The 19,089-nt window shown below is 45.1% G+C and overlaps 1 protein-coding gene across 3 annotated transcripts in view; it reads right to left on the bottom strand.

The window, feature by feature from the left end:
- The window catches only part of SLCO5A1 (solute carrier organic anion transporter family member 5A1), a 161,992-nt gene extending 145,365 nt beyond the window's left edge, over positions 1 to 16,627 (bottom strand). For 2 of the 3 annotated variants that reach the window (XM_009213168.4, XM_003902846.4), the window contains exons 1-2: positions 15,235 to 16,627; positions 12,172 to 13,564 (exon numbers count right to left, since the gene is read on the bottom strand). In XM_009213168.4, the coding sequence (XP_009211432.1) occupies positions 12,172 to 13,078 (907 nt within the window). In that variant the 5' untranslated portion in view covers positions 13,079 to 13,564; positions 15,235 to 16,627. Of the gene's footprint in view, positions 1 to 12,171 lie in introns of all 3 variants that reach the window. The other variant, XM_021942411.2, reaches the window with a different exon arrangement.
- Positions 16,628 to 19,089: the final 2,462 nt, after the last annotated feature.

The following is a 19,089-nucleotide window of genomic DNA, read 5'->3' on the forward strand; positions in this document are numbered from 1 at the left end:
ACATCACTTTGTACCCATAAATGCATGCTGTTATAAATTATCAAATTACAATTTTAAAAATTAAATATTTAGTACAATGCCTGGCATATTTTAAACACTCAAAAATATTTGCTGTAAAAATAGTCCTTGTTAGACCTCCACCTATAAAACCATATCACAGTTGTTGGGTTTTTTGTTTGTTTGTTTTAGTTAAGCTCTCATTTATTTTTAAGAAAAATTCTAGGTCTTATAACTCCTCATTAAATCTATCCTACAGCTCCTCTTGACGTCCAATTACTTCATTGATGAGCTCTGCTTTAGAATGCTGATTAACTGCTTTCTAGTTTTCCATAATTCGTTGTCTTAATGTTTTCTTTTCCTAAAGTCACCACAACTAAAAGAGAGGTAAGATATCAACACACTCGCGCGCGCGCGCACACACACACACACACAATTACATCATTCCCTCTTCAAGGATTACAATATTCCCAACTCCAATAATATAGTCCAGAAAATCCCCATGGTTAAATTTGTTTAAGCTGATGGGAACTAAAGTAACTAAAGAAACCACAAAAGCCCTAATATTTTTGCACCCACTAAAAATAATCCACTGGAGCACACCATAGTATCTTCTCTAAACTACTAACAGCACAGTATAGTGTAAATACCACAGAATCTACCGAGCAACACTGTAGCAATGAGTAACACACAGTTAATTTCTACTTCCTATCCCTTGCTTGCTAGAAGACTTTCTTACTTACAAAGATCTTTTTCCTAAGTCTCCTCCATCCACATATTCAATACTTTTCTGATTCTATGATCTAGAGATTTTGACTTCTAGTTCCAAGATATAAGGAACTCAAGATACTGAGTAACTTGAAAGTTTAAGCTGAAAAAAAAAGTTTAGAGCATCACTATTGGCAATGCTTTATTGGATAATTATTGGATACTGGAGGCTCTTCTGGACATCGTAGGATGTTTAGCAACATCTCTGGCCTAAACATGCTGAAATACCATAGACCCTTTCCAAGTTGTGACAATCAAAAATTACTCTAGACATTGCCAAATGTTCCCAGAGAGCCAAAATCTTTCCTGATTGAAAACCACTATTTTAGAATGACTTGAAAGTTACAAAGCTTTCCACAGGAACTGAAATGAAGAACCTGCAACACCTGAGTATTGTAAAATTGCAAATGCTGGTTGAGGAGGGGGATTGGGCAGCTGTGGGACCCCCATCCCCATCTCTTTTTCTCCAGCAAAAGGAAACTGAAAACACAGGAAACAGGGTGCAAGCACTGGCTACTGCAGGAGCACCCAACACAGCAGAACACATTGACATGAACCCATAGTCTCTACCTCCAAGTATTCCAATCTCTTTCCCTAGAAACACACAGTAGAACAACTCAAATCCACAAGTATGTTTCTTCACCTTCATTTCTCTGCCTGAAGACTTTAATCTTAACATGCCTACTCTAAAATCCACTTTACCTTTTTCTTTTCCCAAATCCCTATTTCTTCTTTTTATGATTTGAAATTCCCACACACCTAAGAAAACAATTCTCATCACTGAAGGACAGACTCACATTATTTAACATGTGCTAGAATGCTTCATAGGCTGGGAGAAATGACTTTACCATTCAAGGACTTGAACTTTTTAGAATTTCCATTTGTATCATAATTATGTTTTTAATTCAGATGGATTTATAGTCCATATATCCATTTCAGACTCAAGGCAATTTGACTGTATAACCTGGACAGATCTCTTAATTTTTAAAATCATCTTAATCATGTATAAGTGTATACAGTGGTGTTAAGTATATTCACATCATCGTGCAACAGATCTCTCAGATCTTTTTCATCTCGCAAAAGTATTAATAAAGCTCTAAATCCATTAAAGAACAATTCCCTCCCAATTTTCCCCTCCCCTTGACCCCTGGCAACAACTATTCTACTTTTTGTTTCTATGAATTTGACTATCTCATGTAAGTGGAACGATACAGTATTTGTCTTTTTGCCACTAGCTTATTTTCACTTCACATAATATCCTCAAGGCTAATTCATGTTGTGTGTCAGACTTTCCTTCCTTTTTGAGGCTGATAATATTATATAGATATATAGATATCACATATTGATTATCTATCCTTCTGCTGATGAACCCTTGGCTTGCTTCCACCTCTTGGCTATTGCGAATATGCTGCTATGAACACTAGTGTGTAAATATTTCTTCAAGACTCTGTTTTCAATTCTTTTGGATCTATACCAAAACTGGGATTGTTGGATCATATGATAACTCTATTTTTAATTTTTTGAGGAGCTACCATACTGTTTTCTCTTGCTCAAATCCTTTCATCCTTTGGAATCTGGGTTTTCTTGCCTGCCAAATTATCATTTTCACAAATGAGGTTAAATGAGATGATCTCTAGGAAACATCTTGGCTTGAATAGTACCCCTGGAGAGAACCTCAGCCACCAGGCCAGCATGCCCCCTTCTCTGTATGATCAAGTCTTTGCAATGGAAAAACTTCTGATCCTTATTCTCCAAAACCATTTTCAATATAGATCTTACATTTGTCGGTCACCAAACTCCCAGTTCACTGCTAACATTTCTAGATTGTCTTTAAAGAAAAAAGCAGAGCCAAATGTGTAGATTCGTTTGCTTTTCCCCCACCAAGGGGCCTTAGCAGATGAGCTCACCTAGACTAACATGGCTTGCAGACTCACATCTGACATCAAGAGTTCCACCAAAAAGGAGCAACTCGACTGCACAGAGCCTTCTGAGTCAGGAGAAGACAGGCACTTCTTTTGGTGAATATCAAAATGGATACTATTCATCTCAGGTCATTTCTCTCACTGAAGTTATCAGTGATCATATCACCCAACTGTGAAATTCTAAGAAATAGCCATAGTTTATGAAATACCCAAAACTGACATCTACTTTCACAAATGCAGTAAGATATTTTTCCTAATGAAATAGAACTGCAATTAGCCCCTGATTTTACCGACAGTGGCTCCAACCCCAAATCCAGAGAGAGAGACTTCTTGCCACTGAAAAGGGCCAAATATCTCTGGTCTTTCGATCCTTGCTGCTCAAAATGTGGCCCCTGGATTAGCAGCAATGGACTCCCCGGGGAGCATATTAGAAACACAAACTTTCAGATCCAAGCCAGATTTATAGAAATAGAATCTGCATCTTGACAAGATCCCCTGAGAGTCTCACACACATTCAGGTTTCAGAAGGACTGTTTCAGACCACATAGATAACAGAATTCATAGCCATGTGAGAGGAGAGATCAATAAAACCCTGTTTGAAAACTCTACCATAAATGCTACTAAAAAGGCTGCTCTCTGTTATTTGTGGGTGGGCTGAATCAATCAATGTGCACCCACTGTCTTTTCCACAGCGAGGCAGTAAAACCTTTTGTTTTGCAGTTAGACCCTGAAATGGGTTTGTTTCTCAGCATGGTAGATGAATTTGTCTTAGAGGCCAAAAATGACCACCACACAGCTGATCAAAATTCAATCATTGCTGTTGTACAGAAGACATATCTGTGGCACAAATTAACTGTCTCAAACACACACAAAACTCCTGAGCATCCTAACAAGAAGCTGATGCTGTGTGGTCCTCCACTCATGGCATCACGTTGTTCAAGGTGATCCTCTGTGTGTCCTGGAATCATCCCCTCAAATTCCTCAACCATCATTCAGACTCATATTAGTTTTCAGTGGAGATTATTTTTTATTTATTCATGATTTGCACAGACGCTACTTACAGAAAGGATTTGTTGTGGTTTACAAAGGTAAACACATTGTAAACAAGACAAGCAAAATTAAAGCAGCATTTTAAAATGGGTTACGAGTCCTAGGAGACAATGTGTATTCCCACTCTCGATGTCTCCTTTCTCACCTTCTCTCTGCCTCCACTGCTCCTCCTCAGGAAGGGAGAAAGGGGTTAATGTGCCTGATGAATTTGAAATAAACCAGGCATGCTCAGCGCAGCTCCTCTTTTTTGCCTCTTGGGAGTAAGTATGCACGCAGGGAGTGAAACTTTAATCCTGCTCCTTCCTGGCATAAGTCCCACCTAGACACCACCGCCACCCCCTACTCCACATGGGAGACCCCAGGCAGCCACACTGCTTGGGTCCAGCATTGCCCATGGCTAGATGGGCGAGCCTATTTATTTCTGCTCTCATTAGAAGTCCACTTGCACAAAGATATGAGCTATATTCTGCAACGTCACTTCTATCAGTTTTAAAAGTGGTATTTTGGCCTCCTTGTGCTCCCTTTGTCATATTTCTCAATTAAGTCAGAAATCAAGGTGGGGAAAGAGGTGCTATTTACTGAGCGTCTTTAAAATCCCAACCAGAAGAATCAGAAAAACTAACGCTACACGGTGCTTAGGATGCTTGCTAATACTGGTCAGGGAAAAACAGTTCTGGGCCAGGAGCAGTGGCTCATGCCTGTAATCCTAGCACTTTGGGAGGCCGAGGCGGGCAGATCACCTGAGGTCAGGAGTTGGAGACCAGCCTGGCCAACATGGCGAAACCCAGTCTCTACTAAAAATACAAAAATTAGCCAGGCATGGTGGCAGGCACTTGTAGTCCCAAATACTCGGGGAGACTGAGGCAGGAGAATCGCTTGAATCCGGGAGGTGGAGGTTGCGGTCAGCCAAGATTGTGCTACTGAACTCCAGCCTGGGTGACAGAGCAAGACTCCATCTCAAAAACAAAACAAAACCAAAAAAAAACAGTTCTGAATTTTCTGCCTACTAGGGCAACCGTGTGAGCATGACTGGTGTGGTCGATATGACGGGAGCCATTCAGCACTCACTCCACCCTCCTCTCACCTGTCTTCCACTCCCATATAGCCTGGAAAATCTAAAATCTACCTTCTCAAAATCATGTTAACTGGAATAGGCCAGGGGACTCCGTTTGGCCGATAGGACATCCTCTAGAGGAAGCAGGTACTGCCTCCTCCACTTTTCCCTTCTGTGGGAACAGGTGTGTGATACCTGAGACACAGCAGTCGTCACTAAGAACAGCCCAGGAGGAAGAGAGAAGGGACCTGGCAGCACTCAAGGCTGTACCAGCCCCTGACTGCCCACCCCAGCTGGCTTCTAACTCAAGACAAAGAAGCCCCTAACTTGTCAAATCACTGGTACACATAGTTATATGGTTCCAGAGAACACTGAACTGAAAGATACATATATGTATCTTTCATTGTATATATCACTACAAATAAATGTATATAGATATTGATCTGTAGATTGCTCTATATAACATTGCAGAAATACTGACCAAGATTGTTCCATAGGCTGGTCACAGTGGCTCACACTTGTAATGCCAGCACTTTAGGAGCTCAGGGAAGAGGATTGCTGTGGTCAGGAGTTCTAGACCAGTCTGAGCAACATAACGAGACCTTGTCTCTACAAAAAAAAGTATTTAAAAAAATTAATAAAGTTAAAAAAAGATTTTTCCATGCAATATTTCTCATATTCAGAGAAAAAAATCAAAAAGAGCAAAATATATATATATATTAAAATCATATATGTGTATATGGACTTATATACACATATATAATGTTTATATTACCATAAAATCTTGAAGAAATACAATTCAACTAATTTGAAGCTCACTCTACTTTTAGAAGACTAAAGAAATGTTTAAAAAAAAATTAGCTGGGCATGGTGGCACACCCCTGTAATCCCAGCTACTCGGGAAGCTGAGGCAGGAGACTCGCTTGAACCTGGGAGGCGGAGGTTGCAGTGAGCTGAGATCAGCCCACTGTACTCCAGCCGGGGTGACAAAATGAGACTCCGTCTCAAAAAACAAAATAAAATTTGAAAACTGAAGAAGAACAGGAAGAGAATGAAGAAGAGGAAGAGGAAGAAAGAGGAGGAGGAGGAGGAGCAGGAGGAGGAGAAAGAGAAGGAGAAGGAGAAGGAGAAGGGCCTGAATAGGCCAGGGGCAGTGACTCATGCCTGTAATCCCAGCACTTTGGGAGGCTGAGGAGGGCAGATCACTTGAGGCCAGGAGTTCAAGATCAGCCTGGGCAACATAGCAAAACCCCATATTTACAAAAATACAAAAATTAGCCACGCATGGTGGTGCACACATGTAGTCCCACCTACTCAGGGAGGCTGAGGTGGGAGGAATATCCAGGTGAGAGGCTGAGCCCAGGGAACTTGAGGCTATAGTGAGCCATAATTACACCACTGCACTCCAGCCTGGGCAATAGAGTGAGACCCTGAAAAAAAAAAAGAAAGAAAGAAAGAAAAGAAAAGAAAAGAAAAACAATATGGCCAGGCGCAGTGGCTCATGCCCATAATCCCAGCATTTTGGGACTCCAAGGTGGGTGGGTCAACTGTGGCCAGGAGCTGGAGACCAGCCTGGGCAACATGGCAAAACCCGTCTCCACTAAAAATATAAAACTTAGCAAGGCGTGGTGGCGGGCGCCTGTAATCCCAGCTACTCCGGAGTCTGAGGCAGGAGAATCACTTGAACCAGGGAAGCAGAGTTTGCAGTAAGGCACGATAGTGCCATTGCACTCCAGCCTGGGAGAACAGAGCAAGACTCTATCTTAAAATAAAATAAAGTAAAATAAAATCAAATAAAATAAAATAGAAAATAAAAACTAAAAGCTATAATAATTACTTCCAAGTATGTCCTGGGACCTGTCCTTGTTCACCATACATCCTGCCACAGTCCACGTGGACAAATGTAGACCCACAGTGGTGAAATGGCACACCACAAGTCCCTGAAACTTCAAAGGAGCTTTTACTGTGTTATACTAGGTGCAAATATGCATTACTTAAATGTTCATATATTAAAGAAAGATGATCATCAAATGTTGGCATGCAGAAAGTTCTCATGATAAAACCTTGAGTCCTGAGAAAATTTAATTAATCAGGTTATAACGTTACTAAAACACTGATCAAAATGTTCCTGTTCAATGTTTCCCAGGAGTGCTCTCCTATACAATGTTTTAGTTTCCCTTGCAATGTCTCTTTTCTTTTTTCCAATTATAGAAAAGATATGTTTAAAGGTTTTCATACTTGGAAAGAGCAAACTCTCTCACTCCACTCTCTGCCCACACCTAGGATAAGTTTGAATTCTACTTTGTCAGAGCACCGTCCCTTACAGTTTGGAGAACACTTGCACACACAGAATCCCACTTGGTCTTCAAAATGTTACAGCGAGAGAAACAAATGTGCTAATCCCCACGTGGAAACAGAGGCTGGGAGAAGCCAAGGGATTTGTCTGAAGTCCCATGACCAGTTGTTGGTAGAGAGGGACTAAAATACAATTTTTTTGCCTCTTTATCTGGTGCTCTTTCTAAGGCACGGGGCCAGTTCTAGCCCCTGTCTTCTCTGTCATGTGAAGTCAGGGCTGGCAGTTAATGGGACACACTAGGGAGGTGGAAGAGCCAGCACCCACCCTGCTTAACTGATGGCTGAACCATGCCAATCATTATTGATCCTGAATATCACCCAATCAGAGTTGTGGCTTTGTCTTCTAGAAATGCATCCTTTTCTTCCTTTTCCTACCTGGTTCGCCATTCTTACTCTTTTCCCTGTCAAATCACAAATTTCTTGCCCCCAAAGAATCACATTTTCTCTCTCTCCTTATATGTAAGATATAATTACAAATTATGGTCTAGTTGCTAACCTTGCTTCTTATTAATACCTACAAAGCTTTCTCTATGCTCCTAGTCAATACTAAGCCTCTCTCCTTGCAGAAGCTAAGGCATTTAGTGGTTATAAATACTGCTGTATCTCATCTGTGACCACATCTCTTCTACAGTTAAAACTGCCAGAATGTTAACATAGAATTTCAAAAGATTAAGATATACAATTACATTCCATTTCAATGGTTTGTACGTTGCTGCAGATATTTGTTTCTGCTCGTAATTACTAACCCACTACCTGATTTTTTTTTTCTTTCCTCTGAGGTTATAATGAGAAGTCAGAAAGACGGACAGGAAGATTAAGAAAGGGGTGGGTGGTGAAAAATGTAATACAGAAGAACACCTTTGTGAAAAATAAGAAAGATTTTAACCTGTTATTTATTGGGAAATGTCTCACATCATAACTGGTCAACACTGCTCATGTTCTAAGGGTACAATGGTCTCTAATTTGTACAGAGGTAGTCTATCAAACCTACTTTAAAAGGTTTAGGGAATAATCTTATTTTGATCATGTTTTGATGACTTTAAGGCAATTCTGCATTCTGCATTCTGCACTGTTGGAAAACTCTGCTGAACGTGCCACATCCTTTGGTTTCAGTTGGTTCTCAGGGCTTCTTGCCAAAGAGCCATGCACTGTAGAAGGAAGCTCAGGGTCCCCAGGGTCAGCAAGGCATGGGGTTGAGGCCCTTAGTAAATCACTTAAACTCTCTGAGCCTGTTTCCTCATCTGTAGCATAGGGAAAATAATCTCCATCTCATTAAGGTCATTGAGAACATTAAGTGAAATAATATATGTAAGATTTCTGATTCTCAAACTACTGTAGCTCCTACTGAGATCCATTTAATAGAAAGCAGAATTCTCCTAGGTTTCTTAAAGAATGTGTCTAATGCAGTTTGCATTCATCAATTTTTTTCAAAAAAAAAAAAGCAATTTAATCAATATCTTTAAAAAAGAAAAGGGCCAGGCGAGGTGGCTCACGCCTGTAATCCCAGCACTTTGGGAGGCTGAAGTGGGTGGATCACAAAATCAGGAGATCGAGACCATCCTGGGTAACACGGTGAAACCCCATCTCTACTAAGAATACAAAAAAAATTAGCCGGGCGTGGTGGCGGGCGCCTGTAGTCCCAGCTACTCAGGAGGCTGAGGCAGGAGAATGGCGCGAACCCAGGAGGTGGAGCTGCAGTGAGCCGAGATCGCGCCACTGCACTCCGGCCTGGGTGACAGAGCAAGATTCCAACTCAAAAAAAAAAAAAAAAGAGAGAGACTCCGTCTCAAAAAAAAAGAAAGAAAGAAAGAAAGAAAGAAAAAGAAAAGAAGGAGGGAAAAAAGTGAATACTCTTTCTATTCCTTTCCTTCCCTTGCACACATCACTTTACACTCCTACCTTGCACTGGCAATATTGCTTTACACTAAAAACACCTCAAATGCCGAGACTGTGTCTCACTTCTGGTCTTCCCAAAACTAGCAGAGTGCCTAGCACGGACTATGCACTTCATATGCACTTGCTATTTTTCTTCTTGATGGGCAACCACTACCAGAAAAGTTAAATCTCAGGGCTGTTGTTAGTGGATGTTCTCCCTTTCGATAGAGTTCTGCCTGTGATTTTGACAAAGTAAGTCTGCATTGATGCTACCGAAAATGGGATGAAAGGGAGATCCAAGTTTTCAAAGTAAATAGAGGCAAAGAGCAGCAAGAATATGAAAAACAACTGGGGCATTTACACGGAGTCCAGGTATCACTCTACAGATTGATTACTATTTTCAAAGTGATAAATGAATCTGTACAGTGGAAAAACACCAATCACTCACTCAACCAAATGATTAAACTTAACATCACTAGTGAACAGCAAGGTGCATGTAATATAAAACACCCAGCATTGCCTCTGACATAGTCAGACCAAAAATATTTTGTCTGAATTTAATCAAGCCTCTAGATTGATCTTCTAGTATACAAGAAATATAGGGAATGGAGAATCAAGGTAAGTCACACCATGAGGAAATGATCATCTAGAATGTGGAACATTAGCCTTGCCCCTTCAAAAAGTCTATGCCATGGAAAAAGAAAAATGCTGAGGCACAGTTCTGGATTATAGAAGGCTAAAGTGGCTAACAGCCAAATGCAATGCATGAATGAATCTTGATTAGTTCCTCATTTAAAAAAAATTATTATTAGCCTGGGAAACATGATGAAACTGTGTCTTCACAAAAAATTAGCTGGGCATGGTGGCACTGGTCTATAGTCCCAGCTACTTGAGAGGCTGAAGTGGGAGGATTGCTTGAGTCTGGGAGGCAGAAGTTGCAGTGAGCTGAGATTGTGCCACTGCAGTCCAGCCTGGGTGAAAGAAAGACTCTGTCTCAATCAATCAATCAATGAATATAAAAGACTTTCAGAGGACAATTGAGGAAATTTGAATGGGCCTGAATATTTAATGATATTAGGGAATGATTATGAACTTTCTTAGGATGTCGATGTTCCTTCAGTTATGTAAAAGAACACCCTCATTTTTAGAAGATGCCCTAGCAGTGTCTGCAATTACTTTTAGAGGACTTAGCCTCCCATCCCCCAAAATATATTTCTATACATACATATACTCACGCACAGGTTGATAAAGCAAGCATGACAAAATAAACAATCATTGGGTCTACATGGTAGGTATACTAGGTATACTGGTGCTTATTGTACTATTGTTTCAACTTTTCTGTGTGTTTAAAATTTTGTCTTAATAAATGTTAGAAAACACGAAGGCAAGGTAATAAGCAAGCTATTCTTCTCTACCCAGAAAGGAAATTCCTTTCTCTTGCAGGTAGCAATAAAAATAAGTTATAAAACTCTTTTTCGGACCCATTTCTGACCCAGTTAGTGGGGATTACTGAGGACTCAAACACCCCTCTATAACAGCTTTTGGGGACAGTAACTATACCGAGGACAAAGCATAGCCCTCTTATACTGGATATCATTTACACTGTCCTTTGAAATCTTACTATTCCCAAATCAAGGGTCCTATCAGCACATCCCTAATAAACTGCTAAATATAGCTAGTATTAGTTTATTTACCATTTTATTTTTTTTAGGAGATGGGGTCTCACTATGTTTCCCAGGCTGGTCTCACGCCCCTGGGTTCAAGCAGTCCTCCTGCCTCAGCCTCCTCAGTAGCTTGGACTACAGGCACACACCACAACACCCGGCTTCCATTTCAGTTTTTTTCAGTAAAGTAAAATGCTTTAGCTTGTTTAGTTTGCACTCCAATAGAGAAACAGAAAAACAAAAATCTCATCTGGTATGACAGCCACTGATCCTTCTTAGGGGTTTAAACCCATCCCTTGGAAGTTCAGTTTTGAAGAACCAGCTACTACAGGGAAGTGCTGACAACCTTGAATGTCTAGAATATAAATTTTCATACCCTCCGCAACTGCTGCCTGGCCTAACAGGAGCCCCCTGTACTTAAGCACCTTGTCCACTGATGCTGACTTATGCAAGTCAACACAACAAATCCCAGAGCCACAGCTTTTCAGAAAAATAGGAATGGATTCTTCTCCCAAGTTCATACAATTGAGGGTTTTTGACAGCAATAAAAATAGCTTTGGATAAACCTTATAACCTGTGGTGTTGCTTCTTCATAAAGATAAGCCAGTCATTTGACATTATTAAAATTTTTGTTGTTGTTTTTAGACAGTGGTGCAGGTGACACATAAAAAAAAAAAAAAAAAAAAAAAAACCGGTATGAATCCCAGTGCTTTGGGAGACCAAGGAGGGTGGATCACCTGAAGTCAAGAGTTCATGACCAGCCTGACCAACATGGTGAAACCCTATCTCTACAAAAATACAAAAATCAGCCAGGCATGATGGGTACCTCTGATCCCAGCTACTCAGGAGGCTGAGGCAGGAGAATCGCTTGAACCCAGGAGGCAGAGGTTGCAGTGAGCCGAGATCATGCCATTGCACGAGATCTGCCTGGGTGACAGAGAGAGACTCCATCTTTAAAAAAAAAAAAAAAGAAAGAAAGAAAAGAAAAGAAAAGAAAGAAAAAGAAATACAGGTATAAAGGCAATAAAGCATGATGTATGTAGTCTGGCCACGCCACCATCCCTGCCGCTCTGGACAGAAATCAGAAGCAGCAGCAGAAAGAAGCAGAAAATCATTCAAAACTTTACACACGAGGTACTGCTATTCCTTCCTCAACAAGTGTATTAGAACATAAACTTGACAAATTGGAGCTTTTCCATAGGTAGGTAGCAACAGAGAGAAGCATCACCCCACAGTTTAAAGTTTATGTTACTTGGGAAAAGACAAACATGAAGTATAAGTCTGAAAATTAGTTTCAAGAACTCTCAACTAACTGATTCTCTCCCAAACTGAAAACACACCACAGCAAGGCTAAAACATAAAATAAAGTGAACTTTAACCTATAATACACATGAAAATGTGAAAGAAAATGCTTCCTTTTGATTTTTATAAGGAAAGTAAGTTTCGGTGTGAGTGAAACATATCTGAGAGAACAGGAAAGTCTTACCTAGGTACAAAGAGGAGTTCTCTTTCTTGACATTGTCATCTAAGTAGGTTGGTCCCAGGGTATAAATAGGTGTGGAGCCCATTCCAATGAGAATCTGTGCGCAAATGAATAAAGCCACATAGACCCAGTGATTATTTCCTCCCGAGTCCTTCGGACAGGCCGGAGGCTCCAAAGTGGCGGTGGAGTTGCCACCCTGACACAGGCCGTCGTTGGGGGCCGAGGCGTTCAACTCTTGGATCTGGTAGGGGGGCGAGATGAAGTGAGGTAAGGCGAAGAGGGCTGCCCCGAAGGCGATGAGGAGTCCACCCACGGCCAGCCACAGGGGCCGCCGACCCCGGCCGCCGAAGTAGCTGACGAACACCACCACCACCAGGTTCCCGATGTCGAAGCAGCTGACCAGCAGCCCTGACTCGGAACTCTTCAGACTGTAGCGCCTTTCAATGGTGGTAATTACGCTGCTCAAGTACCCAGAGACCATCAACGCCTGGATGAAGGTCAGAAAGCACATGCACACCAGGAAGCAACGAGAATCCGTGAGGACCACGTAGAGGCACCTTCTCTCCTGGAGCGTGGCCAGGGCGGAGGACACCGAGAAAGTTTTGCTGAGGTCCACCCTGTGGTTACAGTCCCCGAGCCCCGCCGAAGTGGACGGGGCAGAGGGACTGGGGGCCAACTGGTTCGGGCCTTGCTTCAAGTCCTGGTGGCCAGAAGAATCCGCACAGCCAAAGGCTGGCTTGGCGTCTTCATTAGTGGGACTGAGGATCGGCCGGCAGGAGGCGCTGCTGAGGACCGGTAAACTCTTAGACCTGAAGGTCTCTGGCTCGCACTTCTCTTGGACAGCTCCTGCGGTAGCCGGCGCCTCCAGCTGCTCTCCCGGCCCGGGCTGCAGTCCAGTGCCTTCGTCCATGGCTCTTACAATTCAGATTCGATAGCTGATGGCACCCAAGCACTCCGGCACGTTTCATCCACCGGCACGAGGGGCCGAAGCCGGGCCCACTCAGTCTTGCCCACCTGGGACTGGGGCTGGGGGCGCAGGGCCGCGCAGCAGGGCATCCTCACCACCTGGAAGGCGCCCAGTGCATCCTGACCACAGATGAGACTCCAAGGCTCCGCAGCCGCGTGCCACCGGGGGCAGGGGTCCGCGCGGTCCTGCGATGAGCCCTGCTCGGCGTCCCTCTCCTGGAGGTAGCTTGAGGCAGGCGTCTCGCGCGTCCTAGGCTCATCCCCTCCGCCGCCGCCGCCACTCGGCCCGCGGCCAGGAGAGAGTGCACCCCGCGCCGGGCGTGGGGGTCACTTAGCGCTGCTGTCCGCACCGCATCCCACCTCGCCGCGCCAGGGGTACCGGGTCCTCGCTGCGTGGGCTCGCGGCACCCTCGGGAGTGAAGCTGCCAACCTGCAAGGCAGAGAGAGGGCGGTCAGCGAAGAGCAGCTGCGACTTGGGGCTAGCGTCCCAGCGCCCCGGGGACCAGCGTTGGGCGACCCTGAACGGTCCCTAGAGGAACAGAGGAGTGAGACGGGAGCGGAGCCCCGAAGGACTAGGCAGCAGCCGGTTGCAGTCTCTAGTCCGGGAACAATAAGCAGCAGGCGGTCGGCGGAGACTCTACCTCATTGTCTGCCGCGGACCTGCCCCCGCCCCGCCCCTTTTGCCTTAAACATTGCGTTTGCTTTTATATGTTAATAATTATCAACCTGGCAGCTCTGACTCAGAGGCAGTGTCTTTTATTCGAGTGAACTAATTGCAACCTTTTCGTACTCCTACTCCATTACTCAAAATAGAAAATGCCCAAAAGAACAAAGGAAACTTTTTCACAGACACACAATGTATTCCCTGTCCCAATTTTTTATAAAAGGAAAAAAGAGGGTGGAGGTAAACTACGTGTGTAGAAATGTGTGTGCACACTGGTGTGCGCTGGCACGTGTGCGCGACTAGATTTGAATGTGCTCCATCAAAGACACGCATTCAAAGCCGAAAGCAGCAGCAAAAAGGTCAACATGCTTGCCTCTTTATTCCCAACACCAAAAATAACCCCCTGCCCGAAAGAACTCTTCAATTACAAATACCAGGGGCATTCGAGGCTGTGGACCGCACTAAGTCCCAGAGCGCAGTATCAAACGAAACCGAAAATCCGTCTGCTTTGCCGAGAGCTAGGGAAGCCACAACCAAACAAAGAGATCCCCGCACGCTGTCAGAGCGCGCGCGAGGAGCCCACGGAGCCGGCTGGGCGCACGCCGGCCGGCGGGGAGGTGTGCTATTGACTGAGCGCACCCCACAAGCGTGGGCCTGGGGTGCGTGCGCGCGTGCGCGGTCACACACACACACGCACACACACAGACACACACACCCTGGCGTGTTGGAACCGCTCTCGCGATCCCGCACCCAGCTTGAATTCAGCGAGAATTGAAAACAGGTGTGCCCCCGGGGTAAGCCCCCGCCCCTAATCTTGGGGACCCCCACTCCACTCCTCCAGCCTGGGGCGAGGACGGGGGTCAGAATATGCACCAGGTGGAAGAGAGCCGAGCTTCACTACACTGGGTTTCATTTTGCGGCGCGCCTTTGTGATGCTGCTGAGAAAAGAAAACAGGAAGGGCAAGGGAGAAAGGCAGAGAGGCTGGGCGGCCAAGGGTGGCGTCTCCGGCATCTCCCTCGGCTGTGCTGGGCCAAACCCTCTCCCAGATTCCCGGCCTGCCAGCCACTCACAATCCCGGGCTTCCCCGCCGCTGCCTTGCCCAGGCGCCTTCCCGGGGAACCCCACCAGCCGCTGCGTGAGGAGCCGGGGAATCCCAGCAAACTCTCGCCGCGCGCTGGGGACGTCCGAACCCCCTGCCTGGGCGAGCGCCCTCACAGCAGTGCAGACTCGGATGGACACGCGGATCCCGGCAGGGAGCTCTTGAGCAGGCGTGGAATCCCAGGGACACCCCCTGCGCGCACATCACACACACGCACACCCTCCACACACACGCATACACACACACACACATACACACACACACAGCCCGTGGGAGGACAAGACAGCCGGCGACAGCCCGCCGCGCTGCCCGGGCGCTCAAGCCGCGGCTACTCACTAGCGAGTCTGTCAGTCTGTCTGCCTGGCTGAGTGGAGCGGCGGGAGGGGGGCACTGAGCTACGGGAATAGTTGGGAGCCGCGTGGGGAGGCAGCCTCGGTCCAGCCGAAGAGAAATCAGTGAATGAGGCTGTGACTCAGACTGAACTCTTCCCCCAACCCCTCGCCTGTCACCCAAGCCTCTCCTCGGCTCCAAACAGACACACGCGCACAGAGACGCGCCCGGAGAGGAGCAGCCGAGGGCGCAGGCGCGAGGGCAGCCACCCAGCCCAGCCCTCCCACAGCCAGCCACCCCGCTGCCCTTCACCTGCGCGGCCGCAGGGGCCGAGGAGCGCTGAAGCCCCGAGGGGGCCGGTCTCTAGAAAAGTCAGCGGCTGAGGCTGACAGCCCACTCTGAATAAATAAATCATTTCTGAGTGTTTATTCCGTGCCTTGGGCACCCACCATGTCTCATTCACCATAGTAGGTTCTGGGACCAAAGATAAACAACACAAGATATTTGGTAGAAAGAAACCTCTGACTTGTGGGGAAAATACTCATGTAAATGGCTTAAAACAACGTGGTACATTCTATGCAGCCTGCTACTGGAGAAGCCAGTATCCATTAGCCTTCATTTCCACGCAGCAGGAAGAAGAGAGGCACCGGGGCATGGTGCTGCCGGTCAATAGGTAGATGAGCTGCCGGGAAGATTGCAGGGATGGGGCACAGGACCAGACTGCAAGAGTGGCTGAGTAGGAAAGGACACCACGGGTTTCCTAAGTTGTGTACTGTCAATACTGTGGAGGCAGTGATGTTCCGACTTCCTCACCAGAGAGCTGGCATTGGCAGTGACAGGTAGACAGATGTGAGGCCACACCGCAGGCACAGAAGTGGGTTGGGAGGCAGTCTGAAAGCCAAATGTGATGAGGCATTGGCGGGGGCATGGAGAGGAGGGAACTGGGCAGCTGATGCAATCTGCAAGAGGAGAAAACGGGCCAAGGTAGGATGACTCTCAAGTTTCTAGCACCAAGTTGGGTGACTAGGTGCCTGACAGCCAATAAAAGCACAGGGGGAGAAACATGCTTGAGGGGAAAGATGGTTCTCATCTACATGTGTTGAGTTTGAAATGTTTGGGGGACATCCTGATGTACATGTCCCATAAGCCATTGGACACACAGGAGGTTTGGACTAGGAATATTGACCAGTAGTCATCAGCCCAAAGGTGGCACAAGAAAGGGTGGAATGAATAGGGAAGATCATTCAAATTGTGAAGAGATCTAGGAGAAGAGGGAACAGCCAAAAGAGGGAGACTGGAAGCAAGGTTAGAGAGGTATGGGACACATCAGAAAAGCCAAAAGAGCAGTAAGAAGGGAAGTGTCAGATGTGCACAGACTGCAGGGAAGACAAACAGGATGATAACTGAAAAAAAAAAAAAAAAAGAGTATCTGAGGGCACTGGTGACCACTGACAGAGTAGGATAATGCTCTAATGGAGGAAAGGAGGTTGCTCACAAGTACCAGTGACAATGCTGGCCACTGCTGCCAAGTCGAGGCCCCTCCACTGGCCCTTGGCCTTATCCAATGAGAGCATTGTCTCCATTTTACAGATGTGACAAGTGTAGAGAGGTTAAGTAACTTTATATAGGCACACAGCTGGTCTGTAGACAATATGAACCAATGTGCTCCAAAAGACCATATTCTTACTTAACCTCTTAACCCTGACTCTCTTCTCTCTCTCCTGTCATTGAACAGCATCCTGACTCATCAATGCACCTTGATTCTGTTGATTATCTCCCTTTAGTCCAACAACCATCTTATCTACAGCGATCCTTAGAGAACAATTAAGGCCAGCTGACAGTAAAGAACACTCAGTGTGTACTTGAAGTCCATGCTGAGACAGAATCAATCTTCTGGCAGCTGCAAGACTGACCTATCAACCGAGGCATTTCTTCATTCCCTGCCATTGTCTCCTTCTCTTGAGATCGCCATCAGGCCCAGTCACTTTTCTACAAGCAGGCAATAGGACTCCTGCTGCCACCCTGCCCAGATTTTAGTCTTCTGCTGATAAAGTGGGCAAAGATATGTGGCACTTCCTGAACCTAAATACTCTTCTGAGCTCATTCTAAATCCAAACAGAATCAAACTACCTCCTATTACCTCCTTCCAAGCTCTGTGCCCCATTCTCTCATTTCAGTCTCAGCTCCAGATATCAGTAAATTCAATGTGATGCATCAGGTGCCATCGCAGGACTTCCCTACTTGAAAAATCAAGCAATCATGTCCCTGAAACACACTGTCTTTATTCATGGTCAATTACCATAGTTAAAGTAGATGCAACTCTAAGAACCTATGGATTTTTTTATTGCCACTAATAGAAAGGTCATGATTTACAGACAAAATTTTTGAAGTTCCGATTTTGCTTACATAAGAAACAAGAAGAAAACATTCAGCAAGAAGCATTTCTTTTGCTTTATCGTTCCCAGTTAAATATGACTTTAAAAAAGACAAAATTTTAAAAGGTCTGATTTTACTCACATATGAAACAAGAAAAAAACATTCAGCAAGAAGCATTTCTTTTGCTTGATCTTTCCCAATTAACTATGACTTTGAAAAAGACTAGCACGCCTCATTAGCCCTAATTGTCTGATTAATACAAAGAAACGGACTCATATCATGGGGTTCCACTACCCCTAAGATAGTGTTTACTACCCTTATTTCACTCAATGTTTACAGTTAGTTTGACCAGAATGCCTGCCTTGTTTGACATTTTGGGAGAGGAAGCATGTGACTGTAAACCCTCTTCAAACTTTCAGACTTAACGTTTACTTCTTCCAAGTCCATCAAATTTGTACATAAATGACTTCTTTTCTGATCTTCTTATAACAAGTATGTAGCCTTTGGAATTTCCAGGGCAGTCTACAGGTTTAAAATCTGGCCGTCCTGGAGAATGGGCAGAAGAAAACTGAAGAGAGCCTTTTCCCACCACCCTTCCCTTCCTTCTTTTTTTTTTTTTTTTTTTTTTTGAGACGGAGTCTCGCTGTGTCGCCCAGGCTGGAGTGCAGTGGCCGGATCTCAGCTCATTGCAAGCTCCGCCTCCCGGGTTTTTACGCCATTCTCCTGCCTCAGCCTCCCGAGTAGCTGGGACTACAGGCACCCACCACCTCGCCCGGCTAGTTTTTTGTATTTTTTAGTAGAGACGGGGTTTCACCGTGTTAGCCAGGATGGTCTCGAACTCCTGACCTCGTGATCCGCCCGTCTCGGCCTCCCAAAGTGCTGGGATTACAGGCTTGAGCTACTGCGCCCGGCCCCCTTCCTTCTTAAAGAAGGTTCACTTCAGAGGTCTCCCAGATACAACAAGAACCGAGTTTTTGGTTCAGAATATTTTGTAGGTGCAAAACCTAATACATAGTTGCCAGTACCATAATTGAATTAGGTGTTGGTTGTTTAACAGGAAACACACTGGATCTTTAAGGTAGCCCCTTAATAGGACTTGGCATATATACCCTTCCTTAGAAGTGAATTTCAGGTTGGCTAAAACCTGAGGAGGAACAGATCTGGCCCTGGGGTACAATGAATGCAGGCCATCACTCCAACCCTGGTGGCTTGAGGGCCCTGCAAGTGCTAAAGGAGTATAGTGACCAGCTGTGTCCAAAGAGACTTAGCACTGCAAGTCCCACACCGCAGGAAACCACAGTTCCATGAACACCTGGAGGCTTGGCTCCCTGTAAAGAAACTGCCACCTCCCTTAATATAATTAAGCCAGATTAGCTGAGTACTGTGGCTCACATCTGTAACCCCAGCACTTTAAGAGGCTGAGATGGGAGGATCCCTTGAGAACACATTTCTACTAAAAAATGTTTAAATAGCCAGGCATGGTGG

This window comes from Papio anubis, chromosome 8, assembly GCF_008728515.1.
Source record: "Papio anubis isolate 15944 chromosome 8, Panubis1.0, whole genome shotgun sequence".
Classification (NCBI taxonomy): domain Eukaryota; kingdom Metazoa; phylum Chordata; class Mammalia; order Primates; family Cercopithecidae; genus Papio; species Papio anubis.